The sequence below is a fragment of the Salmo salar genome, chromosome 13 (assembly GCF_965601325.2).
Source record: "Salmo salar chromosome 13, fSalSal1, whole genome shotgun sequence".
NCBI lineage: Eukaryota > Metazoa > Chordata > Actinopteri > Salmoniformes > Salmonidae > Salmo > Salmo salar.
The window spans coordinates 1,770,927-1,797,261 of record NC_138303.1 but is presented as its reverse complement, the minus strand read 5'-3'; the positions used below and the strand labels follow the sequence as shown (position 1 = coordinate 1,797,261).

The 26,335-nt window shown below is 42.6% G+C and overlaps 1 protein-coding gene across 3 annotated transcripts in view; it reads right to left on the bottom strand.

Annotated features, from left to right (window-relative positions):
- Positions 1-904: 904 nt before the first annotated feature.
- Positions 905-26,335, bottom strand: part of LOC106566331 (monocarboxylate transporter 1) — a 40,275-nt gene continuing 14,844 nt past the window's right edge. For all 3 annotated transcript variants that reach the window (XM_045692803.2, XM_082959765.1, XM_045692804.2), the window contains 4 exons: positions 9,211-9,578; positions 7,530-7,673; positions 6,620-7,417; positions 905-6,036 (listed from right to left, as the gene is read on the bottom strand). In XM_045692803.2, coding sequence (XP_045548759.1) covers positions 5,771-6,036; positions 6,620-7,417; positions 7,530-7,673; positions 9,211-9,427 — 1,425 coding nt within the window. In that variant the 5' untranslated portion in view covers positions 9,428-9,578 and the 3' untranslated portion in view covers positions 905-5,770. The remainder of the gene's footprint in view (positions 6,037-6,619; positions 7,418-7,529; positions 7,674-9,210; positions 9,579-26,335) is intronic.

Sequence of the window (26,335 nt, the reverse complement as noted above, 5' to 3'; positions counted from 1 at the left end):
CAGCAACCATCACTCCTGTGTTCCAATGGCATGTTGTGTTAGCTAATCCAAGTTTCTCATTTTAAAAAGGCTAATTGATCATTAGAAAACCCTTTTGCAATTATTTTAGCACAGCTGAAAACTGTTGTACTGATTATCGAAGCAATAAAACTGTCCTTCTTTAGACTAGTTGAGTATCTGGAGCATCAGCATTTGTGGGTTCGATTACAGGCTCAAAATGACCAGAAACAAATAACTTTCTTCTGAAACTCATCAGTCTATTCTTGTTCTGAGAAATTAAGGCTATTCCATGTGAGAAATTGCCAAGAAACTGAAGATCTCGTACAACGCTGTGTACTACTCCCTTCACAGAACAGCGCAAACTGTCTGAATTTAACACAGGTGGAGTCCAATCAAGTTGTAGAGACATCTTAAGGATGATCAATGGAAGCAGGATGCACCCGAGCTCAATTTCAAGTCTCATAGCAAAGGGTCTGAATACTTCTGTAAATAAGGTATTTCTGTTCTTTATTATTAATACATTTGCAAAAATGTCTAAATACCTATTTTCGCTTCGTCATTATGGGGTATTGTGTGTAGATTGCTGAGGATTTAAAAAAATGTAATCCATTTTAGAATAAGTCTAACATAACAAAATATGGAAAAAGTCAAGGGGTCTGAATACTTTCCGAAGGCACTGTGTGTGTGTGTGTGTGTCAGATCAGTTCTATGTTCTGAGTGGAAAGGTCACTATGTCCAGTAGTTGAAACAGAAGAACATGAAGCTCGTTTTACTATCGGTGATGCCACTTTATATTGTAATAAAATCTGAGTTCTATATCACGTCTGCTGTATTTTTATATCGATAGACTTTATTAAATCAGAAACACACATGGTTTTGTATTGACACACACCGTGAGACAGCGTTGTGTTTAAAATGGTTTATTCATTTCCTCCCCATAAAAAGTAGCACTGCATTGTTTGTTATTTTTACACAGTCATGTTTTCTTTCCAGTGAAATGTCATGTTTTCTACTGTTCTCCAAACTCTAGAGGTCAATCTGTTGTGCTGCGGAGACGTTCAACTATAAAAATCACCAGCAATGTTCCGTCTAAGATGAAGATTGAACTTCACTCAACTTCCTAGAGTTTTCTCCCTGTAATTAACACTCAAAGTTTCCCTTTACTGTGGGAATTGTGATAGAATCAATGAAATATTAACCGCTTTCTATGTACCAAAACAAAACTAACTATGCAAGACTTAGTATGCAAAACTAACTATGCAAGAGATGTTGTAGGCAGAACCCACCGTAATAGGAACTATTACACACCACTCAGCCCGTACTCTACACAAACCACACATTGGCTGCTACTCTGGGCTGAATGATACAACAGATATTTTCAAATGTTATGGGATGCATTCATTTTGTCCATTGTTTTGATGGTAGGCCACTCTGGTAGGCCTACGTTATGATCAAATAGCCACAGCCTACTTGACCACTGTCTGAAACTGTAACTTAAAGCCGGTAGAGCCTCAGTTTACACAGTAAACGCGCCGGAAGTTGCACAAAATTTTCACAACATTCAAGTTTGTGCTAAGCAGACCTTAAAATCATTTAGGCGCTGAGCAAATTTAAGTGAACATTGATCACAAGAACCAAAACTCCTCCACACTGCTGGAAGAGTATGACTTGTTAAATCCTGTCAACCTTCCAGGTGTCTTTTTACAATCAGGGTTCACCTCATGACATCACAAGCCACAGTAGCTTTATATTCCTTCAGTTCAAATATGTACCTCATCCTTCCTCACAAAGTGACAGGAAGGAAGGGAGGGGAGTCAGCAAGGCAGTGTTTGAGTGGATCTGAACAGGGCCCAAATCCCTCATTAAGCCCCAGATAATAGCTAGCTATTGCATACTACAACTGAAGCAGAAACACAGTTCCTTCATTACCACCAATCAAATAGGAAAAACATGATGAAACACTTCCTTTAAACATGACATCACACACACAGTAAAGAAAGGCTGCATCACAATATCATGGAAGACTGAGAACAAGAAATGCTAAAGTAATCATGTCACAAGTGTTACAAACATTGTTTAATTCTGTTTTTAAAAACATTTCAATGTGGAGAGCTGATCGATGGAGTGAAATGACAAAAATCTGAAAAATTATTGAGGATAAATCTTTGTCCCCTGAGCAACCTAACCCAGAGAGAAGGTTCTAATGTCCTAAAGACTCTCCTGCCCTCTCCTGGTGACAGCTGGTACTACCCCAGATTACAGAATGTTCTAAAGACTCTACTGCCCTCTCTACCCCAGACTACAGAATGTTCTAAATATTATACTGCCCTCTCCTGGTGACAGCCGGTACTCCCCCAGACTACAGAATGTTCTAAATATTATACTGCCCTCTCCTGGTGACAGCTGGTACTACCCCAGACTTCTGAATGTTCTAAATATTATACTGCCCTCTCCTGGTGACAGCCGGTACTCCCCCAGACTACAGAATGTTCTAAATATTATACTGCCCTCTCCTGGTGACAGCCGGTACTCCCCCAGACTTCTGAATGTCCTAAAGCACCGGTCGCTGACTGGTCGATCTTCAAGGTATTCCTAGTCAATCATCAAACATGTCTGTAGAAAAGACGATAAAGGCTCGCTCTCCTTTTTTATTCGTGTTACACGGTTGTTGGTAGGTGCATTGATTCAGAAGCCCTGCGCACCGGCAGACTGGGAGATCTGTAGCTAAATTGAGCTTGCCTACTGCACTGGCCAATCGGATAACTCAAATCACCGTGCCTACAGATCTTCCCTGGCCATAGCAGTTTGATAGGCTACTAGCCTACATACAATGTAAAACATTTTAAAATCATGACTACAGAGAGACCGTCATAGAATATAGCAAAGAGCTGCTGAGTTTGTTTATTCAGCACTGTCAAAACTGTTTTTAATTCAACACTATTACAAAACATAAAACGCGCTTCTCCATACTTCCGCTCACGCTGTAGCTGCAATGAATGAGTAGCCAAGTGTATCGATAGCCCTGCGTTTTATTATCATTAGCAGCTCGTCGTCTCTATTTTAATATCAATGAATACTTCACTTTCTCTGGTCAAAGGAACAACATGAATGTGAGCATGAGGCAGATGCGGTGCGACTCAAGTTTCGCCATCAGGTGGAAGACTGAGTGAGACTATCTCTGGTCAGTCTCACCGGAGGAAAGGAACGAGAGAACAGGGACCGTGAGAGGTGGACCCTCTGCTGCCCTCTCTCTCCCTCCATTGAGACTAATGCAGTGTTCAAAACAACTGGGAACTCGGAAATCTCTGCCTCCGACTTCAGTGCGTTACTGGGAACTCCGAATGTTTTTTTTTTTAGATCCGACTGGGAAAATTTGTTTTGAAGGACATCTAACTCGGAATTCCAAGTCGGAAACTCTGGCATCTTTCTAGAGGTCCGACTTTCCAACCTGAAGTTCACTGACGTCATTTTTTTTACCTAGTTTTATTTTTCTCGAATTCCCAGTTGTTTTGAAAGCACCTTGACCATAAGATGCAGGTACCATCAGTGCAGTAAAATAAAAAAGCAAAATATTTTAATTTATGCTCCACAGTGCCTCAAGTGCTACACCAACTGATCTATTTTGTTATCAAAGCTCGAGTTTTGAAATATATGGTCTGATTAACAATATTGGCAGGCCAATCATATAGCTAATATGCTGTGATAATGTATTAGGCCTACTGCATAAACCTCATTCCTACAGAACTGTTTTTATTAGGTTAATGTTCCATTTTTAAAGCAATTTATGGAAAAACAATCTGAGCTGTAGATCTCAGCTTACTTTTTGACTGTGAAAGTGATTGACTCAGAAAACGTGAACACTGTTCTAAATATTATACTGCCCTCTCCTGGTGACAGCTGGTACTACCCCAGACTACAGAATGTCCTAAAGACTTCACTGCCCTCTCTACCCCAGACTACAGAATGTCCTAAAGACTTTATTGCCCTCTCTACCCCAGACTACCGAATGTCCTAAAGACTTTACTGCCCTCTCTACCCCAGACTACAGAATGTTCTAAATATTATACTGCCCTCTCCTGGTGACAGCTGGTACTACCCCAGACTACAGAATGTCCTAAAGACTTTACTGCCCTCTCTACCCCAGACTACAGAATGTCCTAAAGACTTTACTGCCCTCTCTACCCCAGACTACAGAATGTTCTAAATATTATACTGCCCTCTCCTGGTGACAGCTGGTACTACCCCAGACTACAGAATGTTCTAAAGACTTTACTGCCCTCTCTACCCCAGACTTCGGAATGTTCTAAAGACTCTCCTGCCCTCTCCTGGTGACAGCTGGTACTACCCCAGACTACAGAATGTTCTAAATATTATACTGCCCTCTCCTGGTGACAGCTGGTATTACCCCAGACTACAGAATGTTCTAAAGACTCTCCTGCCCTCTCCTGGTGACAGCTGGTACTACCCCAGACTACAGAATGTTCTAAATATTATACTGCACTCTCCTGGTGACAGCTGGTACTACCCCAGACTACAGAATGTCCTAAAGACTCTCCTGCCCTCTCCTGGTGACAGCTGGTACTACCCCAGACTACAGAATGTCCTAAAGACTCTACTGCCCTCTCCTGGTGACAGCTGGTATTACCCAAGACTTCTGAATGGAAGAACTTACTGAATGAATGCTCGTACTGTATCTGCAGACATAGGGCCTCTCAAATAGTACCCTTTACCTTAGTGCACTATATAGGGAATAGGGCTCTGGTCCAAAGTAGTGCACTATATAGGGAATAGGGTTCAGTTTGGGACATATTGATACAGTATCTGCTGATATGATACAGGACTAAAATAAACACCTGTGTGTGTCTGCCGATCTGTGTTCCTGTTATACACACACGAGAAAGGTTGTGTCTGTCTGCCGATCTGTGTTCCTGTCTGTCTGAATAGAGATAATATGGATCAGTCCCACACACACACACGAAAGGTTGTGTCTGTCTTCAGAAAGATGTTCAAAGTGCTTAAAAAAAATCTTCTCAGCTAAACTGAAAAGCGTAGAGGTTCAAATCACATCGTTGTTCTCCTCAACTAGGAATCTACATCATTACAGAATCACAATAGTCTCCACATTCAACTAATCATTAACATTATAAAAACAACACCTGGTATTACTTAACACTGTCAAATCAATCAACCAATCTGATCACCTATAATACTGCGATTGATCGTACCGCACACTGGATCTGGGAAGCACAAAGACTGATGTGACATGACCGGTCAGGTATGTATGAGGACAGTGTGAAGAACTGGGATAGATGCTGGATATGTGAGCTCAGAGAGAGTAGTCCTCTGTGTTATAGCTTGTCTACTGTAGAGGACTCGGCTCAGTTTACCAAACGTACCTAAACCAGAGGGTGTGTGTCCACATCAGGTCAGTCTCTATATAGCAGGGTTGGCAACATGCGGCCCACGGGCCAAAACCAGCCCAAAAGTGTTTTTTTGGGCCCCCCCGAAATAGTAGTAGTAATAATAATAATAATAAACAATAATAATAAGATACAGTAATTCAGCTAAAAATTATTTAAATTTAGGAAATGTGCTCCCAACTATTCCCATGAATAAAAATAAAGATTTGTGATTGTGTCTCAATGTAATCAAGGTATGAAATGATCATGTTATCTATTTTTGGGCTTAGTTGTGGTGAATTTACAGTGTTCAAATAATTCTAATTATGTTTCGGCCCCTAAACCGCGGCTAAATTTAGTTGCCTACCCTGCTAAACAGTATCTTCGTCCATCTTAGAAACATCTGTCATGGGTGTGGCTTCACTACTCTCCTCCCCCCTTTCCTTCTCTCCCTCCAGCATGGCTGTGCACTCCTCCTTGGGTCGCTCCGTCTCTCGCCTCTCCTCCTCCTTCTCCCTCTCCAACAGCTTGTAGTTGATGCCCATCCCTACGAAGAGGAAGACTGAGGAGATGATAAGGATGATACCACAACACAGGTAGGTCCACTGGTAGTCACCATAGAAGTCATAGAAACGACCTGGAGGGGGGAAAGAGAGAAGAGAGAGAGATAATATACACAACTGAATTATCTACCTCACTTGCTTTGGCAATGTTAATATATGTTTCCCATGCCAATAAAGCCCCTTGAATTGAAAGAGAGGGGGACGAGAGAGAGAGAGAATGAGAGAGACGAGAGAGGAAGGAGAGAGAGAGGAAGGAGAGAGAGAGAGAGAGAGGAAGGAGAGAGAAGGAGAGAGAGAGGAAGGAGAAAGGAAGGAGAGAAAGAGAGAGAGGAAGGAGAGAGGAAGGAGAGAGAGAGGAAGGAGAGAGGAAGGAGAGAGAGAGGAAGGAGAGAGGAAGGAGAGAGAGAGGAAGGAGAGAGGAAGGAGAGAGAGAGGGAGGAGAGAGAGAGGAAGGAGAGAGAGAGGAAGGAGAGAGAGAGGAAGGAGAGAGAGAGGAAGGAGAGAGAGAGGAAGGAGAGAGAGAGGAAGGAGAGAGAGAGGAAGGAGAGAGAGAGGAAGGAGAGAGAGAAAGAGACTTGTTGATCATGACAATAAGGTACATTTGTTCATTGTGATATAGGTAGAGTATGGCTCTCTCTCACAAACACACACACTTACTGAGTAGTGGCGGTCCCAGCAGTACCGGTCCACACTCCACGATGGTGACCAGTCCGACGGCAGAGGAGAACCTCTGGGCCCCGACCAGGTCCATCAGAGTCTCAAACAGAACTGCTGACAGCCAGCCGAACGCAAACCCAAAGAACACAGCATACACCACGAAGCCTACATAGTCCATGGACAGCGGCGCCAAGACGTGACACACCCCGTTATAGAGCACGGATGCAGCGAAGAAGTACTGTATCCTGGGTCGGACCCAGCGGGTGTTGGCTAACAGCCCCATAGAAGGACGGGCGAACATGTCAACAAAGGCGAGGATGGAAAGGAGCAGAGCAGCCTTCTCTTTACTGATGTCCTTACTCTTAGCGTAGTTGGAGAGGAAGACGAGGGGAGAGAACAGGCCAAAGAACATGATGACGTTGCCAAGGAGATACAGCAGGAAGCCGCGGTGTTTAAACAGCGACAGGTCGATCACGGCATTGACACGCTGCATCACCGTCAGATTAGACTCTGCCTTCTTCACCGCCCCGTTCTCCGACAGTTGGGGTTCGGCAGGTTTGGGTCCGATCGGTCTCATCAAGGACCCGGCTACACAGCAGTTCAGCAGTAGACCGCCGAGGATGAGGAAGGAGCCCCTCCAGCCAAACTGGTCAAAGAACCAGGAGTTAAGAGGAGCCAGCGTGGACAGGAAGACTGGGCTGCCCGCCATGGCGATGCCATTAGCTATAGGACGACGCTTATAGAAGTATTTACCAATCATAGTCAACGCCGGGTTCAGGTTGAACGCTAGACCCAGACCTAGAGAGGGGAGGGAGAGAGGGAGGGGAGGAAAGGGAGGGAGAGAGGCAATGATGAGTAAACTACGGTATTAGAAAAATGTCCACAGACACAAACACAGGGTTGGTGGTACCTCCAATGACTCCGACACAGAAGTAGAGTTCTTGCACAGTGTTGCAGAAGGAAGCTGCTATCAAACCACTTCCTGACAGACAGCCCCCTAGCATCATGATTGGTCGACTGCCATATCGGTTCACCAGGATACTGCTAATTGGTCCTGGAGAGACAGGGGAGGGGGGTGAAAAAATGAAAGAGGACAGGGAAGGGGGGAGAGACGGGAAGGGAGAGGAGAGGGACAGATAAGAGAATAATATTAGGAACAAGTAGTCCAGGAGTGAATGAAAGTATTTATTTAAGGCCTTCTGAGTGGCCCAGTGGTCTAAGGCACTGCATCACAGTGCTAGCTGTGCCACTAGAGATCCTGGTTCGAGTCCAGGCTCTGTCGCAGCCGGCCACGACCGGGAGACCCATGGGTCTGTGCACAATTAGCCCAGCGTCCCTCCGCGTTAGGCCGGCAGGGATGTCCTTGTCCCGTCGCGCACTAGCAACTCCTGTGGGGGCCGGCCGCAGTGCACGGTGTTTCCTCCGACACATTGGTGTGGGCGGCTTTCGGGGAAAGTGGGCATTGTGTCAAAGTGGAAAGTCCCCAGACCTGTTTGGTGCGCACGTCCTAGAGCGCACCTTTCTTGTTTTTCTTTTATATTGACGAAGCTATTGTACAGTTGAAATATTATTGATTATTTAGGCTAAAAACAACCTGATTGATTATAAACATCATTTGGCATGTTTCTACGAACTTTACTGGTACTATTTGGATTTTTCGTCTGCCCGTTGTGACTGCCTTTGAGCCAATGGATTACTGAACAAAACGGGCCAACAAAAACGGAGGTTTTTGGATATAAAGAGGGACTTTATCGAACAAAACAAACATTTATTGTGTAACTGGGAGTCTTGTGAGTGCAACCATACGAAGATCAAAGGTAAGTGATAAATTTTATCGCTATTTCTGACTTTTGTGACTACTTTTGTGGCTGGTAACTAATGTTCTGTGTGCTGGGCGCTGTCCTCAGATAATCGCATGGTGTGCTTTCACCGTAAAGCCTTTTTGAAATCTGACACTGAGGTTAGATTAACAAGAAGTTAATCTTTAAACTGATGTATAACACTTGTATGTTTTATGAATTCTTATGAGTATTTCTGTTTTTGAATTTGTCGCTCTGCATTTTCACCGGATGTGGGACGGTAGCATCCCACATACCCATAAGAAGTTAAGGAAATCATGAATGTCATGGCTATATTGGAATTACAGTGAGGGGGAAAAGTATTTGATCCCCTGCTGATTTTGTACGTTTGCCCACTGACAAAGAAATTATCAGTCTATAATTTTAATGGTAAGTTTATTTGAACAGTGAGAGACAGAATAACAACAAAAAAAATCCAGAAAAACACATGTCAAAAATGTTATAAATTGATTTAAATTTTAATGAGGGAAATAAGTAAAGCACATTATGAGGAGCCCCGTGAACCAATAACACACTTTGGCATGAAGAGGACTTTCACTCCACCCTTTCTCACCTTCTCTCCCACCCATCTCGCCCTCTCTCTCTCACTCCCCCCCCCCCAACACTCATCTCTCCCTATTTTGATGTATTTTTTTATGTTTTTAATAAAGACAGTATCTGTATTTCAGTGAGGAATAACAGAAACCCCTTCGGGGAGATCAGATTCCTCCCCAACCAGCCCCCGCTACTCACCTCCACCGTACATGCAGGCCAGCATGATAGAGGAGATCCATGAGACCTGTGAGGGTGTAGCGTCAAAGGTGGACTCCAGCTCCTTGAAGAAGACAGTGATGGATTTGGGGAAGGCATAGGAGAAGCCGATAGAGATGAAGGCTCCCACCACCACCGCCCAGCCCCAGCCACCCTCTGGAGGAGTATAGCCCACCGGACCGCCCACCGCTGGGGCCATGCTGTCAGGGCAGTAGTCCTAACACCTCCCACGCTGAAGGGTTGGTCACACACACCCGTTTGAAGTGGCTGGTTAAGACACTGGTAGAGGTTGTAGTTATAGTCAGTCAGTCCTTCTCAGTCTGTAGCTACCATCAGGAATCACTCTGGACCTGCAGACAGAGAGACATTTGAATGTTAGTCATTTAGCAGATGGAGGAGGATGATTTAAGATACCGTTTGAAGAGGTAGGGGTTTCAGATGTTTTCGGGAAGATGGACAGGGACTCTGCTGTCTTAGCTTCAGAGGGAAGCAGGTTCCACCATTTGGGTGCCAGGACAGAGGAGAGCTTGGGGTCGGAGGGCCGAGAGACCCGAGGTGGCAGAACGGCGTGCTCAGGTTGGGGTGTAGGATTTAAGCATAGCCTGAAGGTAGGGAGGGACAGTTCCTCTTTCTGTTCCGTAGGTAAGCACCATGGTCTTGTAGTGGATGTGAGCTTCGACTGGAAGCCAGTGGAGTGTGGAGAGGAGTGGGATGACAAACTTGGGAAAGCTGAAAACCAGGCGGGCTGCTGCGTTCTGGATAAGTTGCAGGGGTTGTGGTGGAAAAATTACATTTAGGCATACTATGCTGTTTTACTTAGACAATTGTCCATTGTTATATGCTAGTGTTTTTTTTTTGCTGATGCAGGCTTGTCTCGTGTGACTCAGTCATAAGTCTGGGTGTACAGTTAAGAGCTGGGTGCGACCACAGTATGTGACATCCCGTTTGTACTATCTGCAGGAACTCATCTGTGGAAACTTGCAGGAAGGGACAGACAATTGTGGCAAAATCAGCTATCTGCACAGACAAGCTAAACGCCTTTTATATATTGTGTTCCCCCACCCGTTTGCACACATCTGCTAACTGCCACATAGACAAAGAGGTCGGACTTTTCTATAAAAGCTGAGCCAACTCTGTTCGTTTGGCTTAAATTCTCTAGGGTAGGGGGCAGTATTTTGACGTCCGGATGAAAGGCGCGCCCGTAGTAAACTGCCTGCTACTCAGGCTCAGAAGGTAGGATATGGATATTATTAGTAGATTTGGATAGAAAACACTGACATTTCTAAAACTGTTTGAATGATGTCTGTGAGTATAACAGAACTCATATGGCAGGCAAAAACTTGAGAAAGATTTCCACACTTCCTGGTTGGATTTGAGGTTTGTAGTTTTTCAAGTGATTGCCTATACAGTGACTTAGGGTTAATTTTGCACTTCCTAGGGCTTCCACTAGATGTCAACAGTCTTTAGAACGTTGTTTCATGCTTCTACTGTTACTGGGAAGAGATTAAGAGCCGACTCCACAAGTGGACTGCCTGATGCCAATGAGTTGTTTACTGTGCGGTCACGCAGGCACGCCGTTCCTGCTTTTTCCTCTGTAATTAATTTTTTTTATTTTTTATTTCACCTTTATTTAAACAGGTAGGCAAGTTGAGAACAAGTTCTCATTTACAATTGCAGACCTGGCCAAGATAAAGCAAAGCAGTTCGACAACATTCAACAACACAGAGTAAAACGAATATACAGTCAATAATACAGTAGAAAAATAAGTCTATGTACAATGTGAGCAAATGAGGTGAGATAAGGGAGGTAAAGGCAAAAAAGTCCATGGTGGCAAAGTAAATACAATATAGCAAGTAAAACACTGGAATGGTAGATTTGTAGTAGAAGAAAGTGCAAAGCAGAAATAGAGATAATGGGGTGCAAAGGAGCAAAATAAAATAAATAAATAACAGTAGGGGAAGTGGTAGTTGTTTGGGCTAAATTATAGATGGGCTATGTACAGGTGCAGTGATCTGTGAGCTGCTCTGACAGCTGGTGCTTAAAGCTAGTGAGGGAGATAAGTGTTTCCAGTTTCAGAGATTTTTGTAATGAATACGCTATTGTCCAGTTGGAATATTATCGAATATTTATGTTAACCTCTATGGGCTAGGGGGGACGAATTCGTCCCACCTACGTAACAGCCAGTTGAAGCCTGTGGCGCGATTTTCAAAACCTTAAAAATCCTATTACTTCAATTTCTCAAACATATGACTATTTTACAGCTATTTAAAGACAAGACTCTCGTTAATCTAACCACACTGTCCGATTTCAAAAAGGCTTTACAACGAAAGCAAAACATTAGATTATGTCAGCAGAGTACCAAGCCAGAAATAATCAGACACCCATTTTTCAAGCTAGCATATAATGTCACAAAAACCCAGAAGACAGCTAAATGCAGCACTAACCTTTGATGATCTTCATCAGATGACAACCCTAGGACATTATGTTATACAATACATGCATATTTTGTTCAATCAAGTTCATATTTATATCAAAAACCAGCTTTTTACAGTTAGCATGTGACGTTCAGAACTAGCATACCCCCCGCAAACTTCCGGGGAATTCGCTAACATTTTACTAAATTACTCACGATAAACGTTCACAAAAAGCATAACAATTATTTTAAGAATTATAGATACAGACCTCCTCTATGCACTCGATATGTCCGATTTTAAAATAGCTTTTTGGTGAAAGCACATTTTGCAATATTCTAAGTACATAGCCCAGGCATCACGGGCTAGCTATTTAGACACCCGGCAAGTTTAGCACTCACCATAATCATATTTACTATTATAAAAGTTTGATTACCTTTTGTTGTCTTCGTCAGAATGCACTCCCAGGACTGCTACTTCAATAACAAATGTTGGTTTGGTCCAAAATAATCCATTGTTATATCCAAATTGCGGCGTTTTGTTTGTGCGTCCCAGACACTATCTGAAATGGTAAATCAGGGTCGTGCGCATGGCGCAATTCGTGACAAAAAAAATCTAAATATTCCATTACCGTACTTCGAAGCATGTCAACCGCTGTTTAAAATCCATTTTTATGCCATTTTTCTCGTAAAAAAGCGATAATATTCTGAATGTCCATTTAGCTAAACAGAGGAAAGTAAACAAAGCTTTCGGTCGACGCGGGCACGAGCCTGAGTCTCACAGTACTGTAACCAGCCACTACCCAAACGCGCTACTTTTTTTCAGCCAGAGCCTGCAAAGCCACAATTCAGCTTTTTACCGCCTTCTGAGACCCTATGGCAGCCGTAGGAAGTGTCACGGGACAGCTAAGATCCTCACTCTTCAATAAACAGAGACAAGAAGAACGACACCTTGTCAGACAGGCCACTTCCTGAATGAAACCTTCTCACATTTTTGCCTGCCAAATGAGTTCTGTTATACTCACAGACACCATTCAAACAGTTTTAGAAACTTTAGGGTATTTCTATCCATATGTAATAAGTATATGCATATTCTAGTTACTGGGTAGGAGTGGTAACCAGATTAAATCGGGTACGTTTTTTATCCAGCAGTGTCAATACTGCCCCCTATCCCCAACAGGTTAAAATAGACGCTATGGATTGATTGTAAACGTCGTTTGACATGTTTCTACGAACGGTAATGGAACTTTTTGACTTTCTTGTCTAGGGTTTTGCACTCGCGCATTGTGCCTTTGCAATAGTGATCTGAACGCGTGAACAAAACGGAGGTATTTGGACATAAATATGGTGTTTATCGAACAAAACGAACATTTCTTGTGGGAGTTCTGGGAGTGCATTCCGATGAAGATCAGCAAAGGTAAGTGAAGATTTATAATACTATTTCTGAGTTTTGTTGACTCCAGAACTTTGCGGGTAACTGTATACCTTGCTTTGATGGCTGAGCTCTGTACTCAGAATATTGAACAATGTGCTTTCGCCGTAAAGCTATTTTGAAATCTGACATAGCGGTTGCATTAAGGAGAAGTGTATCTATAATTCTTTCAATAACTGTTGTAAATTTTATCAACGTTTATGAGTATTTTTGTAAATTGATGTGCTCATTCACCGGTGGTGTTGGAGGCAAAACATTTTCTGAACATCACGCCAATGTAAAATGGGGTTTTTGGATACAAATATGAACTTTATCGAAGAAAACATACATGTATTGTGTAACATTGAGTCCTGGGAGTGTCATCTGAAGTTTACATTCACTCAATTAGTATTTGGTAGCATTGCCTTTAAAAATTGTTGTGTAACTTGGGTCAAACGCTTCAGGTAGCCTTCCACAAGCATCCCACAATAAGTTGGGTGGATTTTGGCACATTCCTCCTGACAGAGCTGGTGTAACTGAGTCAGGTTTGTAGGACTCCTTGCTCGCACAAGCTTTTTCAGTTCTGCCCACAAATGTTCTATAGGATTGAAGTCAGGGCTTTGTGATGGCCACTCCAATACCTTGACTTTGTTGTCCTTAAGCCATTTTGACACAACTTTGGAGTATGCTTGGGGTCATTGTCCATTTGGAAGACCCATTTGCGACCAAGCTTTAACTTCCTGACTGATGTCTTGAGATGTTGCTTCAATATATCCACATCATTTTCCTGCCTCATGATGCAATCTATTTTGTGAAGTGCACCAGTCCCTCCTGCAGCAAAGCACCCCCACAACATGATGCTGTCACCCCTGTGCTTCACGGTTGGGATGGTGTTCTTCGGCTTGCAAGCCTCCCCCTTTTTCCTCCAAACTTAATGATGGTCATTATGGCCAAACAGTTCCATTTTTGTTTCATCAGACTAGAGGACATTTCTCCAAGAAGTACGATCTTTGTCACCATGTGCAGTTGCAAACCGTAGTCTGGCTTTTTTATGGCGGTTTCGGAGCAGTGGCTTCTTCCTTGCTGAGTGGCCTTTCAGGTTATGTCGATATAGGACTCATTTTACTGTGGATAGAGATACTTTTATACCCGTTTCCTCCAGCATCTTCTCAAGGTCCTTTGCTGTTGTTCTGGGATTGATTTGCACTTCTCGCACCAAAGTACGTTCATCTCTAGGAGACAGAACACGTCTCCTTCCTGAGCGGTATGACTGTTGCGTGGTCCCATGGTGTTTATACTTGCGTACTATTGTTTGCACAGATGAACGTGGTACCTTCAGGTGTTTGGAAATTGCTCCCAAGGATGAACCAGACTTGTGAAGGTCTACAATTTTTTTTCAGAGGTCTTGGCTGATTTATTTTGATGTTCCCATGATGTCAAGCAAAGAGGCACAGAGTTTGAAGGTAGGCCTTGAAAAACATCCACAGGTACACCTCCAATTGACTCAAATGATGTAAATTTGCCTATCAGAAGCTTCTACAGCCATGACATTTTCTGGAATTTTACAAGCTGTTTAAAAAGGCACAGTCAACTTAGTGTATGTAAACTTCTGACACACTGGAATTGTGACAGTGAATTATAAGTGAAATAATCTGTCTGTAAACAATTGTTGGGAAAATTACTTGTGTCCTGCACAAAGTAGATATCCTAACTGACTTGCCAAAATGATACTTTGTTAACAAGACATTTGTGGAGTGGTTGAAAAAGAGGTTCTAAGTGTATGTAAACTTCCGACTTCAACTGTATGTCTAATAATGACATTATCTTCTATTGTTTGTCCTCATGTGTCTGTTTTTCAGCATAGAGTACTCTGTAGCCACTTAGTGTGGACACCAGGTGAGACCACACACACAATAACTGTCTCTCTCCTTCACTTCATCCCTCTCCCCTTCTCCCTAAATCCTCTAGGTTATATCAACTGTTTTGGTGAACCCCTCCAGCATCTGAACTGGCTGACAGAGGGCACAGCATGATCATAGGTGAGAGGTCAGGTCAACAGGAAGTATTATTAAAGAGATGCTTTACATTGAAATACAGATAGAGATGGAGTAGTCCCAGAGTTAATGATCCAAGGTCAGTTTTGTATTTCACCTCCTGATGATTATGATGACTGACCGTGTTAGAATAATAAAAAACAAGGCTTAATCATGCTCTCTCTCTATCCATCTGCCTCTCGTATTCAGGTATGTTTTGATGTGAGAGGGGAAGCCAGTCCCGTCATCGCCACCTCACCCGCTCTTAAGGATGGCCAACTGGGGGCCCAAGGCTGGTTAGGAGACACCACTAGAGACTAGCCCTGTTATGCTGGGCTATCTACTAGGAATATTGCAAAATGTGCTTTCACCGAAAAGCTATTTTAAAATCGGACATATCGAGTGCATAGAGGAGTTCTGTATCTATAATTCTTAAAATAATTGTTATGCTTTGTGAACGTTTATCGTGAGTAATTTAGTAAATTCACCAGCAGTGTTCGGTGGGAATGCTAGTCACATGCTAGTCACATGCTAATGTAAAAAGCTGTTTTTTTATATAAATATGAACTTGATTGAACAAAACATGCATGTATTGTATAACATAATGTCCTAGGGTTGTCATCTGATGAAGATCAAAGGTTAGTGCTGCATTTAGCTGTGGTTTGGGTTTATGTGACATTATATGCTAGCTTGAAAAATGGGTGTCTGATTATTTCTGGCTGGGTACTCTGCTGACATAATCTAATGTTTTGCTTTCGTTGTAAAGCCTTTTTGAAATCGGACAGTGTGGTTAGATTAACGAGAGTCTTGTCTTTAAAATGGTGTAAAATAGTCATATGTTTGAAAAATTGAAGTTTTTGGATTTGAGGTTTTTGAATAATGCGCCACGGGATTACACTGGCTGTTACGTAGGTGGGACGATTTGGTGCCACCTATCCTGGAGAGGTTAACAAGCGCATTCGCGAAAAAAGCACTGTCGTTGCACCAATGTACCTAACCATAAACATCAATGCCTTTCTTAAAATCAATACACAAGTATATTTTTTTTAAACCTACATATTTAGTTCAAATAAATTCATGTTAGCAGGCAATATTAACTAGGGAAAATGTGTCACTTCTCTTGCATTCAGTGCAAGCAGTCAGGGTATATGGAGCAGTTTAGGCCGCCTGGCTCGTTGCGAAGACCATTTCTTCCTAACAAAGACCGTAATTAATTTGCAATAATTTTACATAATTATGACATAACATTAAAGGCTGTGCAATGTAACAGCAATATTTAGACTTATGGATGCCACCCATTCGATAAAATGATAGTTTCCGGACTTGACCATATTAATGACCTAAGGCTCGTATTGCTGTGTGTTTTTATAATTAAGTCTATGATTTGATATAGCAGTCTGAGTGGTGGTAGGCAGCAGCAGGCTCGTAAGCATTCAATTAAACAGCACCTTCCTGCGTTTGCCAGCAGCTCTTCGCAATGCTTGAAGCACAGCACTGTTTATGACTTCAAGCCTATCAACTCCCTAGATTAGGCTGGCAATACTATAGTGCCTATAAGAACATCCAATAGTCAAAGGTATATGAAATACAAATGGTTTTGAGAGAAATAGTCATAATTCCTATAATAACTACAACCTAAAACTTCTTAACTGGGAATATTGAGCCACCAGCTTTCATATGTTCTGAGCAAGGAACTTAAACGTTAGCTTTTTTACATGGCACATATTGCACTTTTACTTTCTTCTCCAACACTGTGTTTTTGCATTATTTAAACCAAATTGAACATGTTTCATTATTTATTTCAGACTAAATTGATTTTTATTTATGTATTATAATAAGTTAAAATAAGTGTTCATTCAGTATTGCTGTAATTGTCATTATTACAAATATAATCGTCATCGGCGTTAAAATCATAAATCGGTCGACCTCTAGTAGACACACTAATTGTGATGAACAGAGAACATTAGGGAAGCACTGTGATTCATTAATCATATGCTGTTTGCCGCTGTTCTTACCTCTGTCTTCTACACCTCTCTCCCCACCTCATCTTTCTTCCTCATTGTATAATGCACACCATATGTGCATTGAAGTACAGATTGAACTTGTATTTATAATGCATGTATTATGTATTTTTAACACCTAGATAATGAACTTCTTTCAATAAAGCGTTTCACGTTCTCCACTGGTTGAAATTAAGTATCTAATTGAAATACTATCCTGTGTCCTCAGATGAATGCAGATGAAGGGAGTTCGATATGCACAGGTTTTTTCTGTATATATGAATTACAAATCAGCCTTTACTTAAATCATGTTTCTAGTCTATTGCATAGTTACAATGTGTAATCATTGATGTCCCAGGAGCAGGACTGGTAAACACTGTTGAAGTGTATAATTGTAATACAAACATGCAGACACAGCATCATTCAATGACTGGAGTTTGATACACCTGGTATTGGATAATGACTGAAAAAGAATGTCTCACAGAGATTCATACCTGAACCACACCTTTATTTGCCAAGGAAGAGTATATGATCAGTGGATATATTCAATGTACAGACTACAATGTGGGGATCTCATGCGTGGTAATAACTACAGTACATGTATATAGGACTTGCATCCTTAAGATGAACATTTAAGAACAGTTCAGAGAGACAACTGAAAAAGGTGAAATCCATTAAAAACGTCAAGATAATGGAATTCATTGCCCTTGACAATCAACCGTTCTCTGTCGTGGGTGATGTTGGCTTTCGCCGACTGGTCGAGCTTTTAATTTGACACGTCAAATAACCCAGTTCTACTATAGAATGGTGTGTGTTCTGAATTTGCACGTTCCAGCCGAGCGCCACCACTACTATCAGTAGACCTGTCAAAGCTGAACAAAATAAGTCTGCAAACAAGTAAACACCGGCCACAAACGATGTGTTTACAATACCGCGCTGGTAATAAAGCATCATTTGTTTGACCGCAACTTCTGGAGTAGTTAGCTTCAGCTTGGTACTTAGCTAGTACCAATATAACCAGTCTGAAAACAATGACCAGTAGAAACTGCAGTCATTTTCACTATTCTTAGCAATGATTTAGGAATCCTTGTGAGTAAGTATTAGATAGGTTGCCACTTGTTGTTTGCCTATTGAAATTGAACTTTGAGCTACTTAACCCTGTTGCCCAAAGCTAACGTTATAAGCAGCCAGCTGGCTTCATCTGGCTAGTGAGGCTCGACCTGACTGGGTTGTGTTGTGAAGCTAGCCACAATAAGGGAATTTGTGGTTTGCCTTCAAAATAAAAGTACCTCTTTGAAAGTGATGCAGAAGGTTACAATTGGTGGAGTCATGCCATATTTAGACTAGATTATATTAAACAAGGTTGGAATGTGAACCAATGAAATGGGGTATCAGTCTACTCGGTGACCCACAGAACACAACTGAAGAGTTTATGCAAATATTAGCGTTGTAGCTCTTATCGCGGGACTGTGACATCCCCTCCCCAGTCAGCCTATTGTGTGTATTGATATTCATATTGCACTGTACAGCTTTACCTAAGGATTGGGGATCAATGAAATGGGGTAACAGTCTACCCAATACATTTTTTCCCAACGTCCTATGTTTTTGGGGAAGAACATTGTTTGCACCCATGAGCTAGCTAGCTTTTTTTTATGACCAGCACTGTAGGTACGCAAGACAACTTGACCAGCATCATAGCATACATGTCGATGAATTGTTGTGACATATGAAATAGGAGTGATAGTGTAATCAACTTGTAATAACTATGGGGGGAAAAAATTCATGAATGTGTTAAATTATTATGTGACGTGAAGTCATATTCAAGCCCTGATTGGTCAACAAGCTTATTTGACAGGTCAAAGTGTTCTCTTTTTTTACATGCAAAGACCCAAACGGCGTTCCATAGAAACACTGCTTGAGAATGAAACGACTGAACAAATGAACAACGAAACGGCACAGTAAGTGAAAGAAATAGGTTTTGTTTATGTTTGACTGGTAATGGGGACATGCGTAAATGCCAACAAAATAGCTTTTTGGTCCGTGTGGTGTGTCTGTAACCTTTATTTAACTAGGCAAGTCAGTTAAGAACAAATTCTTATTATTTACAATGACAGCCTACCGTGGCCAAACCCGGACAATGCTGGGCCAATTGTGCGCTCCCCAAGGCAGGCTAATAGTTTATTACCATCTGTTCTACATCAGGAAACAGTCATTCAACAAGATGGAAATGCATAAACTATTCCCATGAAACAGACCAAATGATTGGCATGCAGATTCACCAGTAACACTTCAAGAATTAGCATCCCCAACTAGAAACAACAACAACGTTCACTAACCCCAACTAGAAACAACAACAACGTTCACTAACCCCAACTAGAAACAACAACAACAACGTTCACTAACCCCAACTAGAAACAACAACAACGTTCACTAACCCTAACTAGAAACAACAACAACGTTCACTAACCCCAACTAGAAACAACAACAACAACGTTCACTAACCCCAACTAGAAACAACAACAACAACGTTCACTAACCCCAACTAGAAACAACAACAACAACGTTCACTAACCCCAACTAGAAACAACAACAACAACGTTCACTAACCCCAACTAGAAACAACAACAACAACGTTCACTAACCCCAACTAGAAACAACAACAACAACGTTCACTAACCCCAACTAGAAACAACAACAACAACGTTCACTAACCCCAACTAGAAACAACAACAACAACGTTCACTAACCCCAACTAGAAACAACAACAACAACGTTCACTAACCCCAACTAGAAACAACAACAACAACGTTCACTAACCCCAACTAGAAACAACAACAACAACGTTCACTAACCCCAACTAGAAACAACAACAACAACGTTCACTAACCCCAACTAGAAACAACAACAACAACGTTCACTAACCCCAACTAGAAACAACAACAACAACGTTCACTAACCCCAACTAGAAACAACAACAACAACGTTCACTAACCCCAACTAGAAACAACAACAACAACGTTCACTAACCCCAACTAGAAACAACAACAACAACGTTCACTAACCCCAACTAGAAACAACAACAACAACGTTCACTAACCCCAACTAGAAACAACAACAACAACGTTCACTAACCCCAACTAGAAACAACAACAACAACGTTCACTAACCCCAACTAGAAACAACAACAACAACGTTCACTAACCCCAACTAGAAACAACAACAACAACGTTCACTAACCCTCAACTAGAAACAACAACAACAACGTTCACTAACCCCAACTAGAAACAACAACAACAACGTTCACTAACCCCAACTAGAAACAACAACAACAACGTTCACTAACCCTAACTAGAAACAACAACAACAACGTTCACTAACCCTAACTAGAAACAACAATAACGTTCACTAACCCTAACTAGAAACAACAATGTTCACTAACCCTAACTAGTAACAATAATGTTCACTAACCCTAACTAGTAACAATAATGTTCACTCTCTCCTACCTCATGTAGGATATATTTTGCTTTGATCTCATGAGAAGCTCCATTTAGCCATTAGTGCTGCTATTCTGTGTTACGGTCTCTTGCAGTCAATTCATGTGAGTTGCAGTGCTTTTCTCCAATGGGAAAAACATATGCTAATTACATTTACATTTTAGTCATTTAGCAGACGCTCTTATCCAGAACGACTTACAGTAGTGAATGCGCACATTTCAATTCATTTCATAATTATTTATTTCCCCCCCATACTAATTGTTGAATATTAGGGGTACAGTAATACTTCTGGCATTTCTTGAAAGTCAAAAATTCTCCCCTTTTTTCAAGGTAACTACTGTTATTTACCCTCTTGATGGTTATGATGGGGAGAAAAATCAGATCAGTAAATTGTTTAATCTCTAGCCAAGGCTTTATAGTACATGGTTAATTATGGCTGGCACTGGTTACAATCTGCCACAATATCAATGCTGCCAGCTAAGGTATTTAAGGGGATTGTCGGCCTGGTTGGACAAGGCTGGACCAAATGGAATTTAGAGAGAAAATGGACAGTCTATGTGACTCAAATGGCTGACTAAAACTGGACAAACATTGTCCTAAACTAAAGGACGAAATGACTCAAATGTAAAAGTGTATTTTAAGACTAAAACTAGTAAAACTAATCTAAAATACCTGCCAAAATGAACACTGCCCTGCAACCTGTACCACTAGTACCAGGTGTAAACAGCATGTCTCTATGTAATCATTACCCTGTCAGTCTGGTAACTGGTTAACTACACTCGAGGCTGACGCGACATTACAATACACTAATACCTCATGATCTAAAACACAAAGGCCCAGACGAATTACCAGGACAAGTACTCAGAGCACACTCTGACCATCTGGCAAGTGTCTTCACTGACATTTTTAACCTCTCCCTCAACCAGTCTGTAATAGAGGTCGACCGATTAATCGGAATGGCCGATTAATTAGGGCCGATTTCAAGTTTTCATATCAAATCGGTATTTTTGGCCGCCGATTAATAAAAAATAAAAATAAAATAATATAGATATTTTGTACCTTTATTTAACTAGGCAAGTCAGTTAAAGAACACATTCTTATTTTCAATGATGGCCTAGGAACGGTGGGTTAACTGCCTTATTCAGGGGCAGAACGACAGATTTTTACCTTGTGAGCTTGGGGATGCAACCTTACGTTAACAAGCCCAACGCTCTAACCACCTGCTTTACGTTGCAAAGGTAAGTTGCTAGCTAGCATTAAACTTATCTTATAAAAAAAACAATCAATCAATCATAAACACTAGTTAACTACACATGGTTGATGATATTACTAGTTTATCTAGCCTGTCCTGCTTTGCATATAATCGATGTGGTGCGCATTCGCGAAAAAGGACTGTCTTTGCTCCGACGTGTACCTAACCATAAACAGCAATGTCTTTCTTAAAATCAATACACAAGTATATATTTTTTAAACCTGCATATTTAGTTAATATTGCCTGCTAACATTAATTTATTTTAACTAGGGAAAATGTGTCACTTCTCTTGCAAACAGAGTCAGGGTATATGCAGCAGTTTGGGCCGCCTGGCTTGTTGCGAACTGTGAAGACAATTTCTTCCTAACGAAGACAGCAGACTTCGCCAAACGGGGATGATTTAACAAAAGCGCATTTGCGAAAAAAAAGCACAATCGTTGCACGACTGTACCTAACCATAAACATCAATGCCTTTCTTAAAATCAATACACAGAGGTATATATATTTAAACCTGCATATTTAGCTAAAAGAAATCCAGGTTAGCAGGCAATATTAACCAGGTGAAATTGTGTCAGTTCTCTTGCGTTCGTTGCACGCAGAATCAGGGTATACAGAATCTGTCTCGTTGCGAACTAATTTGCCAGAATTTTACGGAACAATGAAATAACATTGTAGGTTGTGCGATGTAACAGGAATATTTAGACTTATGGATGCCTCCCGTTAGATAAAATACGGAACGGTTCCGTATGTCACTGAAAGAATAATGTTTGAGATGATAGGTCATTAATATGGTCAAATCCGGAAACTAAGGTTTATTATATTATAGTTAAGTCTATGATTTGATAGCGCAGTCTGACTGAGCGGTGGTAGGCAGCAGCAGGCTCGTAATAGTCAAAGGTATTTGGTTTAGAGAGAAATAGTCGACGCGTCATAATTCCTGTAATAACTTGCGGCTGAACTTGAAAGGGGTTCCTTCGTTATTTTACCGTTCATGTCTTCCATAGAGAATGTCTTGATCTACTTCAAATAAGGTCTGTGTTTTGTGCTTAAACCGTCTCGGCGTTTTGATACCCGTGTAAATCTCACTAGGTAACGTTTGTCAACATATTTTCATAAATCCACTCTACAAAAAAAATGATCTTCGCTTATATTGCTCAGAGTTATATCCTATGGATATCTACACAGTTATAAAATTGGCAAGGTGGTGTGAGCCTAAACCAAACACAGACCTTATTTTAAGTTAATCAAAAAATATCCTATGGAATAAATGAAGGAAACGCTTTTCAGATTTTGCTAGAAAGTGTCATGGGAATTATGACTCGCACTTTGGTAGTCAATTCTTACCATGCCCATTATTAAAATAGGATTTCCTGCATATAGAAATTACAGTTTTTGTTTTCAGCATTCATCACAGGTAACTTAAACTCTATTTTTATTATTCAAACAGTCTCTTCAGTATCATTGTCACTTCAGAGCTGTGTGTGTGTGTGTGTGTGTGTGTGTGTGTGTGTGTGTGTGTGTGTGTGTGTGTGTGTGTGTATACACATACATACATACATACACACACTTTAAAAAAAGCATAATAATAAATCGGCCGATTAAATCGGTATCGGGTTTTTTGGTCCTCCAATAATCGGTATCGACGTTGAAAAATCATAATCGGTCGACCTCTAGTCTGTAATATCTACATGTTTCAAGCAGACCACCATAGTCCCTGTGCCCAAGAACGCCAAGGTAACCTGTCTAAATGGCCATCGCCCGTTGCATTCACATCTGTAGCTATGAAAGGCTATGAAAGGCTGGCCAAGGCTCACATCAACGTCGTCATTCCAGACATCCTGGACCCACTCCTATTCTCACACCGCCCCAACAGATGATGCAATCTCTATTGCACTCCACACTGCCCTTTTCTAACTATACAAAATAAACACCTGTGAGTGTGAGCTCAGTCCCCTCCTGTACACCCTCTTCACCTAAGACTGCGTGGCCGCGCATGACTCCAACACCATCATTAAGTTTGCTGACGACAAGACGGTTGTAGACCTGATCACCGACGACGAGACAGCCTACAAGTAGGAGGTCTTTGACCTGGCAGTTTGGTGCCAGGACAGCAACCTCTCCCTCAACGTGGGCAAGACAAAGGAACTTATCGTGGACTACAACATTTTACATTTTTACATTTCAGTCATTTAGCCGACGCTCTTATCCAGAGCGACTTACGGTAGTGAATGCGAACCCACAACCCTGGCGTTGCAAACACCATGCTCTACCAACTGAGCCAAGAAATGTAATGTATATAGCCTAGTTACCACTGACTCAGTACTGGTACCCCGTGTATATAGCCAAGTTATCTATGTAAGTAAGCATTTCACCATTAGTATACACCTGGTTGTTTACGAAGCACGTGACAAATTACAATTTTATTTTAATTGATTTGACACACAAATACTGACACCGCTGTCTCACTTTCTACAACACGCAAACACACTGCCTTGCCTTCCTCTCTTTAAGAACTCCGTTGGCGTTAGACTGGTGAACTGCAGGGCACCAGACCGGGTCTGGACTGCAGGGCACCAGACCGGGTCTGGACTGCAGGGCACCAGACCGGGTCTGGACTGCAGGGCACCAGACCGGGTCTGGACTCGTAACTGCAGGGCACTAGACCGGGTCTGGACTTGTGAACTGCAGGGCACTAGACCGGGTCTGGACTGGGTCTCTCTATGTGGTGAAATAATAATGTTGGGTTGATAGTAGTTTAGGTTGATTCTAAAGATTAAACAAGGTTTCCTCTCTTCTCCGTCTGACCCACTATTAGATTAAACAAGGTTCTCTTCTCCATCTGATCCACTATTAGACTAAACAAGGTTCTCTCTTCTCCATCTGACCCACTATTAGACTAAACAAGGTTTCCTCTCTTCTCCATCTGACCCACTATTAGACTAAACAAGGTTTCCTCTCTTCTCCATCTGATCCACTATTAGACTAAACAAGGTTTCCTCTCTTCTCAGTCTCGTCTAACAGTCCTAACACTGGGCTGAGTGTAGGAACAGTTTTAGAGGTCTGGAGTCTCCGGTCTGTGTCCTGACCAGGAAGAATCAACACCACAAAATGGATCCTTCTGAGCTTTACGCAGTCTGGGGACCAGATTAAAGAACTTATACAGGAATCACTACTCAAACTGACATGACAACACACACCATTGAGCCATCTGGAACATGGTCTCAGCCATGTAGCCACAGCTTCCTCTGATGAAATCAGATCTCATGGTGCGTCCGGATGCTGTTTCCCAACCAACACGATTCAAAACGCACCATTAGACCAGCGGGAGCTGCTCAACTCTAACATCACAACAGGGGGGACAAGAGGAGGACCTCTAATGTCATCACAACAGGGGGGGACGGACAAGAGGAGGACCTCTAACGTCATCACAACAGTGGGGACGGACAAGGGGACCTCTAACGTCATCACAACTTGGGGGAAAAGAACTACAGTGGCTACCTGTACCTGGTCAAAAGGAGTGGTCAAAAGGAGTGCACTATATAGAATAAGGAGTCATTTAGGACGCTGCACAGCTGTCTGACTACAGTATGATCTAGATGAGTGTTTCCCAACCCTGGTCCTCCAGTACCCCCAACGGCCCAACCCTGGTCCTCCAGTACCCCCCCAACCCTGGTCCTCCAGTACACCCCCAACCCTGGTCCTCCAGTACCCCCCCAACCCTGGTCCTCCAGTACCCCCCCCAACAGCCCAACCCTGGTCCTCCAGTACCAGCCCAACCCTGGTCCTCCAGTACCAGCCCAACCCTGGTCCTCCAGTACCCCCCCAACAGCCCAACCCTGGTCCTCCAGTACCCCCCCAACAGCCCAACCCTGGCCCTCCAGTACCCCCCCAAACAGCCCAACCGTGGTCCTCCAGTACCCCCCCCCCCCCCAACCCTGGTCCTCCAGTACCCCCCCCAACCCTGGTCCTCCAGTACCCCCCCAACAGCCCAACCCTGGCCCTCCAGTACCCCCCCAACAGCCCAGCCGTGGTCCTCCAGTACCCCCCCAACAGCCCAACCCTGGCCCTCCAGTACCCCCCCAACAGCCCAACCGTGGTCCTCCAGTACCCCCCCCCCCAACCCTGGTCCTCCAGTACCCCCCCCAACCCTGGTCCTCCAGTACCCCCCCAACAGCCCAACCCTGGTCCTCCAGTACCCCCCCCCCCCCAACCCTGGTCCTCCAGTACACCCCCCAACCCTGGTCCTCCAGTACCCCCCCCCCCCCCCCAACCCAACCCTGGTCCTCCAGTACCCCCAACAGCCCAACCCTGGTCCTCCAGTACTCCCAACAGCCCAACCCTGGTCCTCCAGTACTCCCAACAGCCCAACCCTGGTCCTCCAGTATAATCTACATCAGTGCTTCAATCCCTCCTGTCTCAGCCTCCTGTCTCAGCCTCCAGTATTTATGCTGCAGTAGTTTGTGTCGGGGGGCTAGGGTCAGGAGTATTTTTCCTGTGTGAATTTAAG